The sequence below is a fragment of the Salminus brasiliensis genome, chromosome 1 (genome assembly GCF_030463535.1).
Source record: "Salminus brasiliensis chromosome 1, fSalBra1.hap2, whole genome shotgun sequence".
Classification (NCBI taxonomy): domain Eukaryota; kingdom Metazoa; phylum Chordata; class Actinopteri; order Characiformes; family Bryconidae; genus Salminus; species Salminus brasiliensis.
This window is the reverse complement of record NC_132878.1, coordinates 13952261-13970588: the sequence shown is the minus strand read 5'-3', so window position 1 is coordinate 13970588 and position 18328 is coordinate 13952261. Positions and strand designations below refer to the sequence as shown.

At 38.0% G+C, this 18328-nt stretch overlaps 1 protein-coding gene across 3 annotated transcripts in view; it reads right to left on the bottom strand.

Annotated features, from left to right (window-relative positions):
• Nucleotides 1–18328, bottom strand: part of lrsam1 (leucine rich repeat and sterile alpha motif containing 1) — a 25100-nt gene extending 6772 nt beyond the window's left edge. For 2 of the 3 annotated variants that reach the window (XR_011978959.1, XM_072672421.1), the window contains exons 1-24: nt 18221–18328; nt 16223–16344; nt 15473–15529; nt 14502–14546; nt 14300–14377; nt 14130–14198; nt 13966–14050; nt 13522–13643; nt 12597–12687; nt 11428–11537; nt 10668–10697; nt 8303–8425; nt 7367–7506; nt 6989–7033; nt 6235–6305; nt 5295–5394; nt 5127–5214; nt 4908–4982; nt 3607–3687; nt 3284–3379; nt 2344–2442; nt 2091–2222; nt 1366–1426; nt 464–669 (exon numbers count right to left, since the gene is read on the bottom strand). Coding sequence is in view for 2 of the 3 variants with exons in the window: in XM_072672421.1 (XP_072528522.1) it covers nt 464–669; nt 1366–1426; nt 2091–2222; nt 2344–2442; nt 3284–3379; nt 3607–3687; nt 4908–4982; nt 5127–5214; nt 5295–5394; nt 6235–6305; nt 6989–7033; nt 7367–7506; nt 8303–8425; nt 10668–10697; nt 11428–11537; nt 12597–12687; nt 13522–13643; nt 13966–14050; nt 14130–14198; nt 14300–14377; nt 14502–14546; nt 15473–15529; nt 16223–16294 (2076 nt within the window). In the remaining variant the exon portion in view is untranslated. The remainder of the gene's footprint in view (nt 1–463; nt 670–1365; nt 1427–2090; nt 2223–2343; nt 2443–3283; nt 3380–3606; nt 3688–4907; nt 4983–5126; nt 5215–5294; nt 5395–6234; nt 6306–6988; nt 7034–7366; nt 7507–8302; nt 8426–10667; nt 10698–11427; nt 11538–12596; nt 12688–13521; nt 13644–13965; nt 14051–14129; nt 14199–14299; nt 14378–14501; nt 14547–15472; nt 15530–16222; nt 16345–18220) is intronic. The other variant, XM_072672434.1, reaches the window with a different exon arrangement.

Genomic DNA, 18328 nt, shown 5'->3' with positions numbered 1-18328 from the left:
CAGTAGCTCACAGTGCACGATAACTGACATTACAGAAGTAACAAACACACTCAACCTACACACACACAGTGACACACAGACACACCTGTATATAAAGCCCATACATAATTCCACGACAACTCACCTAAGGTCTGTCTAGTAGCATTCATGGATTTTGATGGACAAATTTAATCAAGCGTATATATAAAATTTAACCAATACTCCATATCTGTTGTGATTCATTTCTTTTTTATTAAGTTCAGGTTCTAAATTTAAATAATCAGTTAATTAACAAGTCATTACATGCCACTTCTTACACCACCTTAGTGTTTTTAGGATAAAGACTTTTGGATTTGATTTAAAGTAAAGTAATTATGAATAATGAATCAAATGTCTTGCAAAATGACAATAATAACTTAATGTTAAAAACATAATAATATAATAATAACTTGACCCAGGTGTTGAAAGGTTAAAAAACGCTTACCCCAGCCTCCATGCACACCACACACTCAGAGCTGCTGGGTCCATCCACTGGGCTGGGTGCTGTTGGAGTGAGGGGGGTCTTGGGGGTGAGTGGTGGAGTCAGCTGCTGTTGCAGGGGGGCGCTGGGTAAAACTGGACCAGCTTCCTGTTCCTCCTGAAGTTTCTTAGGAGAACCTGAATAGCGAGACATTGGAACTCCATGCGAATCTAAGTGTAAACATGTCCATTTGTAAGGCATTTGACTTTGGTTGGTTTGACTTTGGTTTAACTTTTGGAACTGGTCCGTTTTACAGCTCTGTTTTGGTTATTTAGGACAACAGGGTTTAAGTCACATGTACTAAACAGTCATTAGTCAGTTTACCAAAGAAAATATAGAAACTATTCGAGCACAATCTGTTATTCCACTAATATACATGTGTGTAAAAATTGGGGGCAAAATACTTTCTTCTTTTTCACACTCTATCTACCTTATTATATAACAAAATAATAGTGGGTTACAATCTCACTCTGACTCATTGCCTAGACAGAACATATTGGCTATTGTAAGTAAGTATGTGTACTTATCCACAGATTTAACTGATCCAACAGAGGCTCTAAGGTTGACCAGGTTGACCAGTGCAATTTGTATGGCCACTGTAGGGACAGAACTAATCACTTAATTTGATTTTTTTTTAATAAGAACTATTTGATTCATTTCTAATATTACTCCATTTTCTTCACAATTTGGAAGCCCAATTACCCAATCCTCGTTCCTTTGAACTCACTAGCAATGCCTCTAGGAGACATTTCCTCTTTTGTGCCCTCTAACACCACACTAAGAGTGATGTCGGGAGAAAGGCCAACTGTTCTCTCTCCAACTCTGGCTGACATTCTTAAGAAAGTGAAATGTAAGGTGCTGCTTACTTGGCTGTTCTCTGGCCCAGCGAAGGAGAGATTTTTGCACTCCCACTTCATTGATCCCCAGCTGAGATAGCAAGACAGAAAATAGAGCAGAAAATAATTGAGACAGTTAAAGAAACAGTTCAGCAAAATAATCTCTCTTTAAAACACTCTATTAAACACTGTTTTCTCTAAAAATAACGAGAACACAAATTTGCAATATTAATTGTAATAGTACAAAATAAACACTTTGTTACCACCCTGTAAATTCCTCTAATTATTGATGTCCATTGTACAACATGTAAACAGGGTGGATGTTAGTTTCAACCCTTTTTAACAACCAAATGCTGAACTCTTGTACGGAACACATACTGACATGATAGAAGTTTGGTTTTTTAAAAAATTAAAGTGCTGCCAATCACACACTAATAACTGCATTGTGCATTATTACAACTAATGCAATTACACAGAATTAATCATTTAGAAATGTAGGCTTTATTGAACAAAGAACCTTAATTAACAAAGACTTTAATAAACTCGTAACTTGTTTTCTTTACAACAGTACAAACAGTGTACTAACAGCTATCTGGAAGCCTGAATTGTAAGCCTGTACTTTTGCTTTTTTAAACCAAACTACTTATTTAACGAGAACTTTCACTATGGTAACTAACAATACTAAGATTTCTTCTAAATGGAGTTACTAAATAACACACAGGCACAAGGAAACGTCAGTAAAGAGGAGGACCGACCTTGCTGAGATCTGTAGAGGTCATGTGACGCAGAGCCTCTGCTGTGATTCGATGATGAGCTATGATTGGCAGGTAGTGCTGGGCAGACAGCTTACACAACAAACTCACCAGATCCTTATCCACACCAGCTTCCTGAGAGGAAGGCAGAGAAGGCTAATTACAACTTTCCTGTAGGAAATCAGTCATAATGTGTAGCGTTATGTGTAGTGCAGGAGTGCTGAATCCCTGCTGAGCAGACTGCAGCCGTGCTAACCTGCATTCGTAGGGACAGCGGCTTGGCATCCAGCAGCCTTTGATACTGAATCATCCAGTAGTTCTGCTGAGTGGAGTCACTCTTCAGCTCCATCTCCACCTACAGAAAAAAATATCAAAAGATCAAAATTCAGAATCTGCAAGTAATGCTTCACTAAAAGTCTTAGAAAGTACTTTAAGCCTCATGGCAAAAAAAGAAAACCTTTACATACAACTTTTTTTATATATACAAAAGCTATAAATCCAAAGGAAGGTTTTAACACATTACAAAGTTATTTGACCTGTCCCACTATGTAAAAACAAACAAGTGAAAGCCTTAGTGTAATCAAATAAACATCAGTGTCTAAACCCTACAGCGCTTGTAATTGACTTTGAAAATAAGTGATCTTATTTACCACTAGTGTTTAAAACCTAAATTATGTATTCTGCTTTGACCTCAATGTTTATCAAATGTTACAGTACATGTACATAATGCACACTATTTACAGTGTATCCAAGATTTCTCATCCAGTATGAGAACAAGCATATTTACCCAAAGATTGTTGCAGTCAAAAACTTCATTTTTGACATAATATGAAAGTGAGACTTTGCTTCTTGAAATACCCCCAAATCTCACCTCACAGCGTGACATGACACAATGTCTCATTAGGTTGAACAGAAATGATTTTCCTCAATGTCATTATTTTGGCAGTGCAAAATCTGTTTTTTTTATTAAAATCTGTAAAGTTTGACCAAGTGCAACAGCAGCTATAAAAACTAGATTTGTGGTGGCTAGGTCTATAGATAGACAAACCCACAGTGTGTTGAAATAAACAGCTTATGTGGTGACAGTCACTGAGATATTGAAAGTAGCTCTGTTTAAATGATCTGAGACCAGCATGCCCTGTTGATTTTAACACTTCGGCTGATAGAAATCCATCCTGGGTCAGCAATGGCCTTACCAAGACCTGCTTGAGCTGCATCTCTCTCTGGTCTTTCTGCTTCAGTAACTGCTGCAGCATGTCTGTCAGAGCTTCCCTCTGCTCTCCCAACACTTCCTATCACGGACAAATGACACACACAGAGAGAACCGTTCAAAAAAACAAAAAACAAATGCAATTTGACTGCGAATATGAGGTGCTAAGTGGACAATGATAGAAGCAAAAGAGCATATGGAAGGGAAAAAGAAAAAAAAATCAGATGCAGAAATAGATGTGGAAATTGCTTTTGCACAAAAAAACAGATTACAGATAAAGCCACCAGAGATTCTACTTTACCAACATACCTGCAGGTTCTCTGCATCCAGATTCCTCCTTTTAACCTCCAGCTTTGTCAGCTGCTTTAATTCTGCCTCAATTAGCTTAATCTAGAGACATGAAGACACAGGGAGGGTGAATGGTCCCAATGGAGCCAAAATACTGAACAAATGAGAAAACACAGCCACCAGTAATGTTTTGAGCAACATGAATATTACACTGGTGGCGGTAAGCAAAGGGGGTGGACTGAACAAGCTGCCAAATAAAATTGAAAAAAATACTTTGCAATGGTTTGCTGGAGATGACTTCTAAAGACCAAGATCAGTCTCAAACCTGTGATCGAATGGGTGGAAATACAGTGGCTCTAAAAGACTACTGGGATAGCATACCAAATAACCACTCTAACCCAAGGCTGAGGAATGGGAGCTTGAATCCGACACAGTTTGTTGATTTCCCTGCTCTAACAGACCTACTAAAACTGGCAATTAACAGGTGAGGTGTGGTTGACCGAGGACAAAAAACAGTGTAGTATATCATTATATCATCGCGGTCATGCAAAAACTTTGTATCTCCATTTCTGCCATAATTGAAAGGACTTTTCCTTCTTCTGCAAAACAGACAAAGACTCCAATATTTATCATCTGTGTCGGACACAGATGGAATTTGGCTTCAGCCTCAAACCATCTGTGCAGTGAACACACACATACTAGTAAGCAGACACATAGTGACAGTAAGCACACGTGCCCGGACCGGTGGGCACGCTGCCCAGGGAGCAGTAAGGGTTAAGAGACTTGCTCAAGAGCCCAACAGTGGCAGCTTGCTGAGCCTGTGTATCGAACCCACAGTGCTGTCATCAATAACCCGGTGCTCTAACCGCTGAGCCACCACTGCCCACAGAAAAAAAAACTCGCCATTTTACAAGGTACAACATACAACAAAGGTTTTTGTTGATAGCTCTGTGAGGCTATCAAAGCTGATGGCTGGTTTTAGAGCAAGAGCTTAAACCTTAAAGCAACAGATGCAAATGATCAACCTAGAGGTTTCTTTAAGGCGGCCACCTATTAAAATGGACAAACTTGCATTGCAAAGCTAAAGTAAAAACAGTAGTAGAATCAGTACATGAAACCTTAAATCGATCTGCTTTTGACCATTTTAGCCCAACTACATTAGCCTCCAGTGCACAACGGTTTGATACCATGATACCATGATACCTTGTATATCATATCATGTATTTGCTGATGTACTACTTTTGGGGTAAGTGAAAAAATATGTTAATTTAAGCCCTAGCGGAACTATCAACTTTAATGCTGCCTCCAATCCTGTCATCTACCTGATTACGAATATAGCCGTGCACACTGTCCTTCTGGAGATGCAAGGCTTCAAAGGCTGCCTTCTGCATTTCTTCCTGCCAGACAAAGCAAAGAGCAAGTTAAAAAGGGTCAAACTGTCACTAAATATAATGGCAAAACTCATTCAGTCACGCAAGAAAACATGCTGTTGGAGAAATGCACCTGCTTCCAATAAACATTTAAATAAGAAGGTTCCTTACCTCCTGAAGGATCTGGCTGATGGCTTTGCTTTTGTCTAGCTGCTGTAGAGACAGCACCTGCTCAAACTTCTTGTCCAGTGTTTGCATACTAGACAGAGATATATTAGTAGTCAGATTTCTAAGAGTGATAAAAGTTACAGTGCAGAAATCTTTGACATTTGCTTGTACCTCTTGCAAGCTTCAGACATCAAACTCTGTCTCCTGGCCTCACTAGCCTCCTGCAGTAACCTCATTGAGTAGCTCTCAGATAACATGGTCTGCATGGCAACTGGAAAACATATTATTGTGAGCTGACATATAATGATAGGAGATTCAAAATCCAGCAATAAACAATAAATAACTAGTGACATCATTGATATAATACATTACATTATACTATACATTGCTTTAAGAGGATGTTCCTTGACTTCACACAAACACACACCACTAACACACACAATGATCCACCACCAAAATAATAGCTGCTTTGTGGTGGTCCTGTGGTCACTGAAGAACAGGTAAAAAGAGGATAATAAAGTATACAGAGTAATTAGAGTACATAATGAAGTGATCAGTGATCTATCTATCTATCTATCTATATATATATATAGATAGATAGATAGATACATAGAGCTGTTCTAATTTGCCTCCAAGCCTAAGCCTACCATCGCCCCTGGACTTTGAATTGGAGAAAAAAAGTTTATCTTGCTGTGTGTGTGCAACAATGGGCTCAACTTAAAGTAACATAACACATTCATTAACGTCCACAAACATTGAGACCTATAGTGTATATTTCACCAAATACCGTAATACAAACTACAGGCCTAAATCACACTGGTGCCTAAAACCATTTCAGGTTGTTGAGTGATCTCATGTTTCCTTAACTTGCAAGCTACATTAGCCTTGTTGTTTCATTGCAGTACTACAGAGAGATACAGCAAATACCCAACACATCATGACTGATTGACTACATTTGTAAGAAAAAGAAAAATGATATTAATCTAAGACATTGATTTGCGGAGTAACTAAATTATTTCATGCTGCAGGTGTGTGTTTTGGAATTATTTTCAAAAGAATGACTTGTATGGTATTTGTATTGATACAGCAATAAATCATATCCCATGTATACCTGCAACCTCTCTTTTCCTCAGAGAGTTGGCCTCTTCCTGTGTGATGGCAGTTAGCTGCTCCATTCGGATCCTTCAAACAGACAGAACTTTACAAATTAAGTCTAATCAGCAGGGTCGTCACTATCAATTACAGTAATAATTACTACCATACCTCTTCCATCTACCAATTATTATATACACAACTACTCGAATTTAGAGTTTTTTAACAATTACAATAGAAAAGACTGAACAATAACCTACTCGTTCATTCTTTCTTCCAAAATCAAGGGCATTAAACAGTTCGTATCCTGCTTTTGTTGGAGTAACTGTCTCTATTGCCCAGGGATGGCTTTTTTACTATATGTTGGAGCACTGCGGTGGTCATATAGATGTACATACAAAGCACTATTATTATGCATTATTATCATACAAACTCATAAATCTCTCTGACCAGGAAGCTAAAGATTAACCACTGTTTTTTTATGAATGAAGTATCATAGCTCTATTAATCAGACATGTCCTTCTCCTCTCACAGTCCACTCCTCTACTCAAAACAAAATCTACTGTTGTCCAATTCTGGTACTAGCTTTGTTCTTGGCCATGCTATAATCTGTAACATAAAAAGATGCAAAATTCTACCAAGAAGACGAATCATAATCACTGGATCTAGAAATAGATCTGATATTTGGTCTCAGTGGATAAATGGTTCTGCACATGCTAAATATAAAGCCCATTTTCCATCAGCAGGATCAATTGACTGCAGCCTGTGCTTACCGGTCCTCTTCCATCGCCTGCAGAATCTCAGCACTCTTAGCTTGGCTGTAAACACAGGAGTACATTCATTTGTACAATGAGAATCAGTTCTAAAGCAAAGATCATCATTTCTTGTTATCTCAACATCAGCATTCGCAGTACTTCACAGAATGTGCCATTTGAAACATATATGTATTTCATATATATGATACTTTTCCTTTTAAATATTGTTTAGCCTGAGTCCAAACAAAACAAGAGACACTGAAAACAAGAGTAAATCACTGGAATTCTTTTTTTGTATGCTCACTAAATGCTCACTTTGTCATTAACTGACATTTAACTCTTTATATATAGGTATCTGGTAAATGCAACTTCTCTCCACACACTCCATTTTCCCACCGTTTGTTATCCAGCAGGAGGTTAGTGATGCGGGTGGCTATGCTGGTCTCAGCCTGCCGAACCTTCTCCAGAATTCTCTGCCTCTCGGCATCCTGAGCCTTCTGTTGCTGGTACACGTCCTTCTCCAGGCGTTCCTGCTCCTGAGGCACAAAAACAGTGGTTGATTATGCATGGAGCTAAATAGTGATTACATAGCAAACCATTTAAAAACATAACCAATGAAACCTTTGGCAAATTTCTTGCTCTTCCATTGAAATTATATAGGAATCATAAAATAGCATGACTCAATAGCACAAAATAGATATTTATGTATATGCTGAGTTTATTCTGCAACACACAAAATATTTTTCTCAGGTATTTTGAGTGTCAGCCATTTATATTACTCTTCTTTGAGCAACACACCGTCTCCTCATTCTTGACGTTAACAAAATTGGTTAATGTTGTTAGTCTGGAACTCTCAACCGCTCTGATTTATGGTACTAAAAGGAGGCACATTAAAGACTTGGGGAAAATGCTGCCAAGAAGTTTACCAGTTTGCTCTCTTTACTGTATTCATAATAATATTTTATTTATTGCTTTTGAATATTGTACTTGTATGATGAACTGGTGGGTGTCATGGGGTGGAGAGTATGGATGGGTCTCAACCACCCTTTTCCTAGTATGATTTCATGATGCATATCTTGTTAATTGTTTTGTTTAAACTTGAAAATAAACAGTTAATCACTGAATAGATTTAGCTTAAACACCACTGAAAATCTTTTGTCACACATGAAAGGTGCTGATGAGCACTGACATCACAACTACAGGATAAAAAAAGCATCAGGTTTAGGTTTACGTTTTTTTTTTTATGAATAAACATGATTTCATCAATTGACAAAGAGAACTGTATTCCAAACTATATGTTGCTGTGTAAATGCGTCTATGTGCTCTGAGTACCAGTTTGACGGACAGTAGCATGCCCTCTTTGCGGGAGTTGTTAAGGACAACAAGCTGTGCTTGTTCTCTCTGCTTTTCCTCCAGGTCTTTCTCAAAGTTCAGCTTCTCCAACTGCTTCTGCTCCTAATAGAGCCAGTGAGAGAGACGGAAGAGGAAGGAAGAGGAAGGAAGATCTAAAGCAGGGGTGTCAAACTCATTTTCACAAAGGGCCACTTCAGCATAATGGTTGCCCTCAAAGGGCATCCATTATGCTGATGTGGCCCTCTGTGATGTAAATGTAAGACAGTATAAATGTAACCAAATGTAATGTAGAATAAATGTAAGTACTCCTTAATGTTAAATAACTAAATAATAAGAGGCTTCTCTGTCCTCCACTCATTACCTGTATTAATGGCACTTGTTTGAACTCGTTAACAGTATAAAAGACACCTGCCCACAACCTCAAACTCCACTATGGTGAAGACCAAAGAGCTGCCGAACTAAATTGTAGACCTGCACCAGGCTGGGAAGACTGAATCTGCAATAGGCAAGCAGCTTGGTGTGAAGAAATCTACTGTGGGAGCAATACTCAGAAAATGGAAGACCTACAAGACCACTGCTAATCTCCCTCGATCAGGGGCTCCACGCAAGATCTCAGCCCATGGGGTCAAAATGATCACAAGAACGGTGAGCAAAAATCCCAGAACCACACGGGGGACCTAGTAAATGACCTGCAGAAAGCTGGGACCAATGTTACAAAGGCTACCGTCAGTAACACACTACGCCGCCAGGGACTCAGATCTTGCAGTGCCAGACGTGTTCCCCTGCTTAAGCCAGTACATATCCGGGCACGTCTGAAGTTTGCTAGAGAGCATTTGGATGTTCCGGAAGAGTATTGGGAGAATGTCTTATGGTCAGATGAAACCAAAGTAGAACTGTTTGGTTGTGTTTGGAGGAGAGTGAATGCTGAGTTGCATCCAAAGAACACCATACCAACTGTGAAGCATGGGGGTGGCAACATCATGCTTTGGGGCTGTTTCTCTGCAAAGGGACTGGTCCCTGTACATGAAAGAATGAATGGGGCCATGTGTTGTGAGATTCTGAGTGCAAACCTCCTTTCATCAGCAAGGGCATTGAAGATGAAACGTGGCTGGGTCTTTCAGCATGACAATGATCCCAAGCACACTGCCAGGGCAACAAAGGAGTGGCTTTGTAAGAAGCATTTCAAGGTCCTGGAGTGGCCTAGTCTCCAGATCTCAACCCAATAGAAAACCTTTGGAGGGAGTTGAAAGTCTGTGTTGCCCGCCGACAGCCCCAAAACATCACTGCTCTAGAGAAGATCTGCATGGAGGAATTGGCCAACATACCAGCAACGGTGTGTGCCACCCTTGCGAAGACTTACAGAAAACATTTGACCTCTGTCATTGCCAACAAAGGATATATAACAAAGTATTGAGATGAACTTTTGTTATTGACCAAATACTTATTTTCCACCATTATTTGCAAATAAATTCTTTAAAAATCAGACAATGTGATTTTCTGAATTTATTTTCTCATTTTGTCTCTCATTGTTGAGGTCTACCTATGATGTCAATTACAGGCATCTCTCATCTTTTTAAGTGGGAGAACTTGCACAATTGGTGACTGACTAAATACTTTTTTCCCCACTGTATTTGCATAGATGTAAAAATATGTTTGCTTGTTGCTCTGTTAACATAACATAAATCCTGTTAATCTGTCAGGTTAAGAAACTCATATTACTCCATCAATCAACGATCAAACTATCCAAGTGAATAAAGAAAAATATCATCAAACACATCTGAAGGTGTTGGGGTGCAGTGAAGACGTCGGTGGTGAAAGGATTGGCAAAGACATCGCAAAGTCACACAGCCAATTTGGATCTGACAGTTCGGACATGGGTTTTCCTTTAGCCTGCATGATAAGAGCAATGTCTTCCCTAAGCTCAAAAAATAGTTTGAGGACTTTGCTCCTACTCAGCCACTGCTCCTCCGTATGGTACGGCACGTCTCCGTGCTCCGAGCCCATCTCCTGCAAGAACAGCTGGAACTGACGGGCAACATAATCGGCATGCATTGTGGGAAATGTAGTTTAAGGTCAATGCACGCTTTGGAATTAGTGCCGGAATAATTAAAAATTAAGTCTAAAAGCGTGCATTGACCATAAACTCCATTTCCCACAATTCATGCCGATTATGTTACCCGTGAAGCGACGGCATTAAGCCACTAGATTGCAGTCAATCAGATCTTTTAAGCTCTTGCGGGCCACATAAAATGACACGGCGGGCCTTGAGTTTGACACATGTGATCTAAAGTGTCACAGAACTCAAACATCTATGAAATTAACCAAAGAAGAATCCAACCAATACCTTTCTCTTTTCATAGTCCATGAACTTGGTCTGCAAAGGGAGAGACTGAGTATCAAATTAGCAGCCAAAGTAATGCAGTCTACCAAACAACAATGCATTTTAAACAAATGGTTTGTACAAGATATACATCTATAGATCTAATTTACTTACAATTTCTCCTTACCCTAAATCTGCTCTATCAACCAATACATTCTAGTTTTTTCGTTTATTTACTAAAATGTGCTTCTTTAGTGTTGTACTGTAGTGTCAAAGCTAATGTAGCTAAAAAGTGCTGAAATCAGATGTCCCACCAATTAGCATCATGCAAGCCGCATGCAGAAAAGCATAAACACTGTCTGTTACAGTAGCTATTTAAAGCTGCATTAAAGTAATATAATGGTATTTCCCACTAAAGTAGTATTTCTACTGGTTATGAATAACTACAAATGTAGCTAATGGCTAGTTAGCTATCTTACTATTTATTAACATGTAATATATTTCCTATATAATACACATATATATAAATGAAGTATATTATGTAAAACACATTTTGCATATTATTTCTGTCCACCATAACAAAAAGTATGAAAATCTATTGAAAAACTAGTGAAAAACAATTCACTTTGATTCCCAGGCTATTGGAGGGCTTCCATACAAGAAGAAGATGTGTACTTAATTAAATTAATTATGCATAAAACATAAAAGCAAACAATGGGCATCTCATGAAAAAAAAATCAATACAACAATGTAGGACCAACGAAGAGCAGTGCTGGACTCATACCTGCCAGGCCATGACTTCCCCATCCACACAGTCAGTGCTCTGCTTACTGCCATCATTCTCCAGCACAGGCAGCAGGTACTGAGAGGGAGGACAGTATTCCACACCCAACTCTGCAAATTCACACCTCTCATCATTTATACTGATTGCACAGCTCTACAGTGTATGTTGCCAGTCAAATTAAAGAAGAGCTCTAGATTCAGCAGCAGTCAATCATTTGGACACACCAGATTCAATGCAAGTTGTTTGTACTTTTAAAGACATTTTGATCTAGTGATGGGTAAGTCAATTTCAAGAGAATCGGTTCTTCCATGCATCTGTGAGTTGGGGTCGACTCTGGGGCCAACAACTCGAAATGCCATGCTAGCTTGAACCACATTGTGTTAAATAGGAATTTCGATGTTAAGGCGTGTCCATTCATTAATTAGAGCACCATAATGTTTGGGATGTAGCAATGATAGGTACATTAAAGCAGTCATGTTTATGACTTTGTTTTATATCTCTTGCATGCAATGACGGCTTCTGAAGGCTATGTCTGATCTGTTGGACAAAATATTAAGGATCTTTCTGAAGATTAGTAATGATTGTTCTGCTATTAGTAGTTATCCTAGGCCTACCAGTCCCTTTTGCGATTAATGAGCTCACCAGTGCATTCTTTCTTCTTTATGATATTCGTATTAATGATTTTGGTAATCCCTTGGTTTGAGTGACGTCTCCAATGGTTTTATTCTTGTTTTAAGCCTCGTTAAATAACTTCATAGGCACAGAGCTTGTCCTCATGTTGAACAAGGACAACTAAGACTCCAAAGGTGTTTGAAGGCTTAGAAGCAAGCCTAGGTATCTTATACCTGCACTAATGAAGCAATAGAGCACACCTAAGTAATCATAAACACAGGTAAAGCCTGTAAAAAAGTGTCATTTCAACATGCTGAAACTGAGTACATGTAAATACCTTTCAAATTAAAGGTTGGAATGTGTACTTTAATAACATCTGGTTTGATGAAATTACTAGAGGAACATATGTCTATAGTCTTTGTCCCAAACATTATAGAGGACACTGTAAATGAGTCTTGATCTGCTTTACAATGCATCATCTGGTCAATGTGGAATTCTTATTTTATAGTATAGTATTGATGTCTTTGCTGTTATTCTAAAATGTGGTAGTAAAATACCTGAGCAGAGGTAGCGCTGGATCTCTTCTGTGCCAGCTGTACAGACTGAGACTGGTGGGTAATTCATAACACACGCGTCCAGAGTCAGGCTCTACATACACATACATAAACACAAATACACATTTACAGAAAGGTCCTTCACTAATATGTTATAGCAGTCTCTTAACAAAAGAGACCTCAAGCTTAGCCTAACTTTAATACTTTATTACAAACATCCTGCACCAAATACAGCCAGCATGTAGATCAAAGGCATGCATGTGCTTAAAAAGACATAAGACTTAAACATTCAATCAGTTCCAGTTTTTTCTTAAAGTGACTCTTAATCTGTTTATGTTTTATATTTGTGGGAAAAGAAAAGATGGATCTTTATCAAATCAGATCTGAGCGACTTGGCTTCATTAACAATCCTCAATTTAAAATTACAATGTTTTTTCTTTGATGGTTCACATTCATGTGCCTAAGTAGTCCAAATCTGTCATGAATGTGAACACACCTCTGCCCTGAATGCAACAAACATCCAAATCCAATGTCATCATGTGAATTGTCCATATGTGTATGAACAATGGCAATAATCAGCACAAGTCTTCAGTACGCATTAGCATTTTTGCAGTTATTCCTGCCAGGCTGTCAATGCTGAATGTCCTCAGTACACATGAGCATTTATGCAGTTATTTCTGCCAGGCTGTCAATGCTGAATGATGACGGCAGAACAACTTCAGAAAAATAAACTGCTATCATTGTAACCACTCATAATTATCAGACTGTTATATAATAAACTGCTAATTTCTTCATTCAATTCAAGCTGCATGTGGATCAAGCAAACAGATACAGATCACCATTATCAAGACATGAAGGTCTTGAAATGATCAGAAAAGATCAGAATTCAGCAATTACGCTTACAAAGTGAACACAGCATCAGTCTCACCTCCAGGGTGCGGACATTGGCCAGCTCTTTGGGCAGCTCTCTGATGCTGTTCTCAATGATGTCCAGGGTGCGAAGGCTGCTCATGTTCCCCACAGATGATGGCAGCTCACTCAGGCAGTTCCCTTCACATAAAACAATTTAACCATTAATCCACCATTGTCTAAATTAACCAATTTAGACAAGAGTAACTGTAACAATATGAATGTATTGCATGTACTGAATATACTATTGTGATAAATTACAAAGTTTATTACATTTATCATCTCTATACTCTTTAAAGGGTTCTTTAGAGCAATGCCCACAGCAAGAACCACAGCTGGCTCCTTGAATAATGTTTCAATTGTGTGTTTTCATTAATTGAAAGGTTATTTTCTAAGATTGCTCCAAAAAAACCTTATTAGCACCTTTATTAGAGCTGTGGTTGAACCTGACTCAAAGCCTTACCTCTCACATTAAGAGTCTGCAAATTACAAAGATTTCCTATAGACTGCGGAAGTGTCTTGATTTGATTATGTTCTGCATTCAACACCTGCAGAACAAGAGCATTGTTCAAAATGGATGTAATAACAGTAAACACCCCAATTTAACAATCAATACCAAAATACTACCTGCAGGGCAGACAGCTGTCCAATGTCATCTGGGATTGAGGTTAGCTTGTTTTCGTGCAGGTCCAATACCTTAGAAATACCCAAATAAGTGCATTTACACTTTGATAAACCTTATCTTTTTTTAAAACAGATGATCTATTGACTGTCACTTTTTCTATTGAATTACCCACCTTTATAGTTGATAGATAACTGATGCTGCAACCTTTGGGCAACAGTGATCTCAACTCATTTCCGTGGAGAATGAACACCTGCAGTGCAGATGGAAAACGCTGTGATCTAGGCCTATCTCTGTAGTCATCAGCAACATTTAAAACAGATTTTAAATGAATAGATTTCAAATGTTTCATTTATGTCAATATAAAAAGGACTCACCTTTTTCTGAAGCACTTTGCAGATGGAGAAGACACTGGAGGGAACCTATGGACAGTATACACTGCATTTAAATGTATAGCATTCGGCAGACACTGTTTTCCAGATTTGATCACATTTATTCAAGAGGTAGCTGGACATATATATATATATATATATATATATATATATATATATATATATATATATATATATATCTTATTGTATTGTGCCTGTTCAGGCAATGGAACCGAACCCAGTCAACCATTTCACTATATGTCTACCATATGTCACTACCAATATTTTACAAGAAATTTGAATCAATATTACAGTAATCCAATATCACAGTATACCAGTACAGATACTACCCAACCCCAAAACAGTTGAGAAGGTTCACATAGACTCATCATGGACATGATTTTGGTAAAAAAAAAACAGAGGTCACATTTCCAACCATAATTCAGTCTGAGGTTTGGTGATGACTGCCAAAAGCTTCTGGTCGAAGTTGTTAAGGGACATTTAACTAAATATTAAATGCACTGTATGTATATGTTTAATAATATGTATATTATTTTCATAATATATAGATTAATACTTTTGATTTCAGAAAGAAAAATTAAATCCAATTCTTTGGCTTTTCTAACAAAAGATATAAGTTGTACACTCAGTCTGTCCCCCAGGAAAAGAACAGCTCAAAGAAATCACTGACAGCCGATATTGCCGTAGCATTCATGTCCATGATTAATATATGTAAACTTCTGACCATAACTGTATCCACATAATCCTCATCTAATATCATGATCAAAGGTTAGAATGTGATGGGTATATGATAAACATATAAGGCAAAGTACATCAGAAAATCTACACCTCAACTTTTTGTTGAGCCTTGGCAATCTGACTAATGAAAAGTGAGCTGTCAGAAGCAGTACACAACATTTCAGTTTTTATTTCAGAAAATCAAATCATAATGCAGAACTCCAAGCCTTTTTTTTTACCTCAGTAAGCTCACAGCTTGAAATGTCCAGTATATCATCGGCACCTGCCTCTTTAGACTGCCAGAGGAAAACAGACAGGTATGTTGTTCAGCACAGCATCATTTTCGTCCAATATAGCTTTAACACAGTCAGCAAGGGCAATAACTACTTGGTAACATTAAAAAATATATATGGCATTAAAGCCAGAATACACAAGTGTATCATATTGGCTCTAGTCCCAATTTCGACATTTTAGAAAACACATAAGCCTTTGGCATCATAAATACAGTACTGTGCAGAGATTGTAGGGTCCTAAGCCCACCATTTAAAGCCCTTTATATTGGCAATATGAGTGATTTTGCTTGTAAAAACTCCAGATCACATTAGAACAGATGCAGGTTAATATAAATACAGTAAAAAGGAACAAGATTTTTTCATTTCAAAGAAAGTAGAGATCTTCTGAGATCGTTTCAAGCTATCTTGGTTCCAGATTTCTTGCGGATGCCTCCAGACTAGTCTCCCATGAGGAAAGCTTTGGAAATGTTTCATTGAACATAGCGATGTAAAAGCACTACTTTGTATCGTAATGTTACTGAATAATGTATTTTTTCTAATATTAGTGTTTAACTGAGCAACTAAACACATACTGCCCTGATTTTTCACAGATTTCTAAAACATTTGCACAGTAATGTATAATGTGTAAAATACCAGATTCCATCAATGGCAAAGCCCCATTTTAGAGCACCATCAAACATGCACAAGCAGACTCACCAGACACAACTGATACTCTAAACGTTTTCTGGAATCCTCACTTGGCTTTTTCTTCTTATTGAACAGAGGCATTCTGAAGATACAGGACCACTTTAGCCGGAAGCGGCCTCTTCTATATGAAGCTTTTGTTTTCATAGAGTTGCAGCAGAATTTCAACAAAACACAATGGGATCAGAGAGTGAATTAACTGAGAACAACACCATTATACAATAATAAAGCACTCTTCAGCTGAGTAGCACTACTGATATCTAATATGTCTGGCTTTCACTGGGCTGACACTTACACTGACTGTCTAATTACACTGGGCTGTGGTAATGTACATTTATTGCCTGGCCTGTTATTGCCTTATACACAATGTGGACAAAAGTATTGGGACACTGCTCATTCATTGTTTCTTCCAAAATCAAGGATGTAAAAAAAAAAAAGGTGTATCCTGCTTTTGGTGCATTCAACAAGAGTGTTACTGAGGTCAGGATGTTGGAAGATCATCACCCCACCTCACCCCCAACTCCCTAACTCATCCCAAAAGTATTGGATGGAGCACCATCCATCATTCCAGTTCCACTGCTCCACAGCTCAATGGTGACAATACTTCTCTTTAGGTAAGAGACACGCAGTGTGTGTGCATTTGCACATCTGTGTCAGCAATGGGCGCAACTTAAAGTAGCCAAATGTGTTCATTAGAAGGGGTGTCCACAAACATTTTGACATATTGTGTTTGTCATTAAAATTACACACAAATAAATAAAAAAGAACTGATTTCTATGTAAGACATATGATGTTCAGTTTCTTTTCAGTTTGCAAATGTGTTCTAATAAGAAAGAGTGAAGGAAAGATTTCAGGCCACATTCTTAACTATAAGGAAAACCTGGTTTTAGTCTGGCTCAGAAATATACAGTATCCCACAGTATCTCAATGTAAGGAACACTTACAAGATTTAGTCTGGCCCAAGCTGATTTAATTCCTAACAATGAACATTTAATAGCATATTGAACAACAGATGAATACCCAGATGAATATGAAGCTGGGGTTCTAGGTGAATTATGAAGAATGTATTCATGGCAGTCTAGAACATATAAACATCCTGTATAGAGTTCTAGTCTCCCATTTTAAATCAAATCTGCTTTTAGTCTGGGCTAAGCCGTTACATAGCACATCGAGCCCTTGGGCAACTGTGCACATCATGCTGAAATTCAGCAATGATATGATATGATATGATATATGTTGGCTGTTAATTATGAAGTATCAAAACAACTGGAGCCAGAACTAAAAAGGTTTTCCTGACAGTTCAAATCAAATCAAATCAAGTCAAATCACATTTATTGGCACATCACATTACACAGGTGTGTATATACGAAACACAGAGAGAAATACTGAATATATACACATATACACACACTGGAAATGTAGCCTGAAATCTTTCCTTCAGTCTGCATTATTTGAAAACAGAAAAGGTTTAATTAAGTGTTGGATCATAATATTTCTTACAAATGAAAAGGTTGCAATACATTTTACTGACATGTTTTGTATTTAATATGTGATGTATATGTTGATTCTGGCTTTTTTACGAGATATTTGTTTATGTTGTTTAATGTTTATGTTATGTTTTGTCTATAAAACGCGGAATATAAGTTGTGCAACATATGGACGTGAAAACCCCCTTTAGTTTACCCTCATTTACTCAATCAGACAATAATAACAAGCACAACAACAACAAGGAGCTGATGGTGAACACAAGGACAGGCGTCAGTTAGTGCTACGAGCCATTCAGTAAAACAGCACTTCTCATTTCTCGCTAACTTTAAGCCTTTATATTACTAAGAGCAGGATCGCACTCTTAGGAAGCTAAATAATGAAAGTTAACCAGGTTACTTAGCTAGATAGCTACAGTTAGACAGCATAGGCTACACAGCTTACACAGACAGGTAGAAAAACGACCGCTTAGTTTCATTTTAAAGAAACCATAAATTCAATATTGTTTTCCTATTTAGAGAGTACCTTTCCGTGGATAATCTCTTCACACTGTTGATTTGATTTGATTTGATTTAGTAATATCTAACAAGCTGCCTGTCCTCCCAGCATTTCCTGGCATAAGGACCCCAGTGT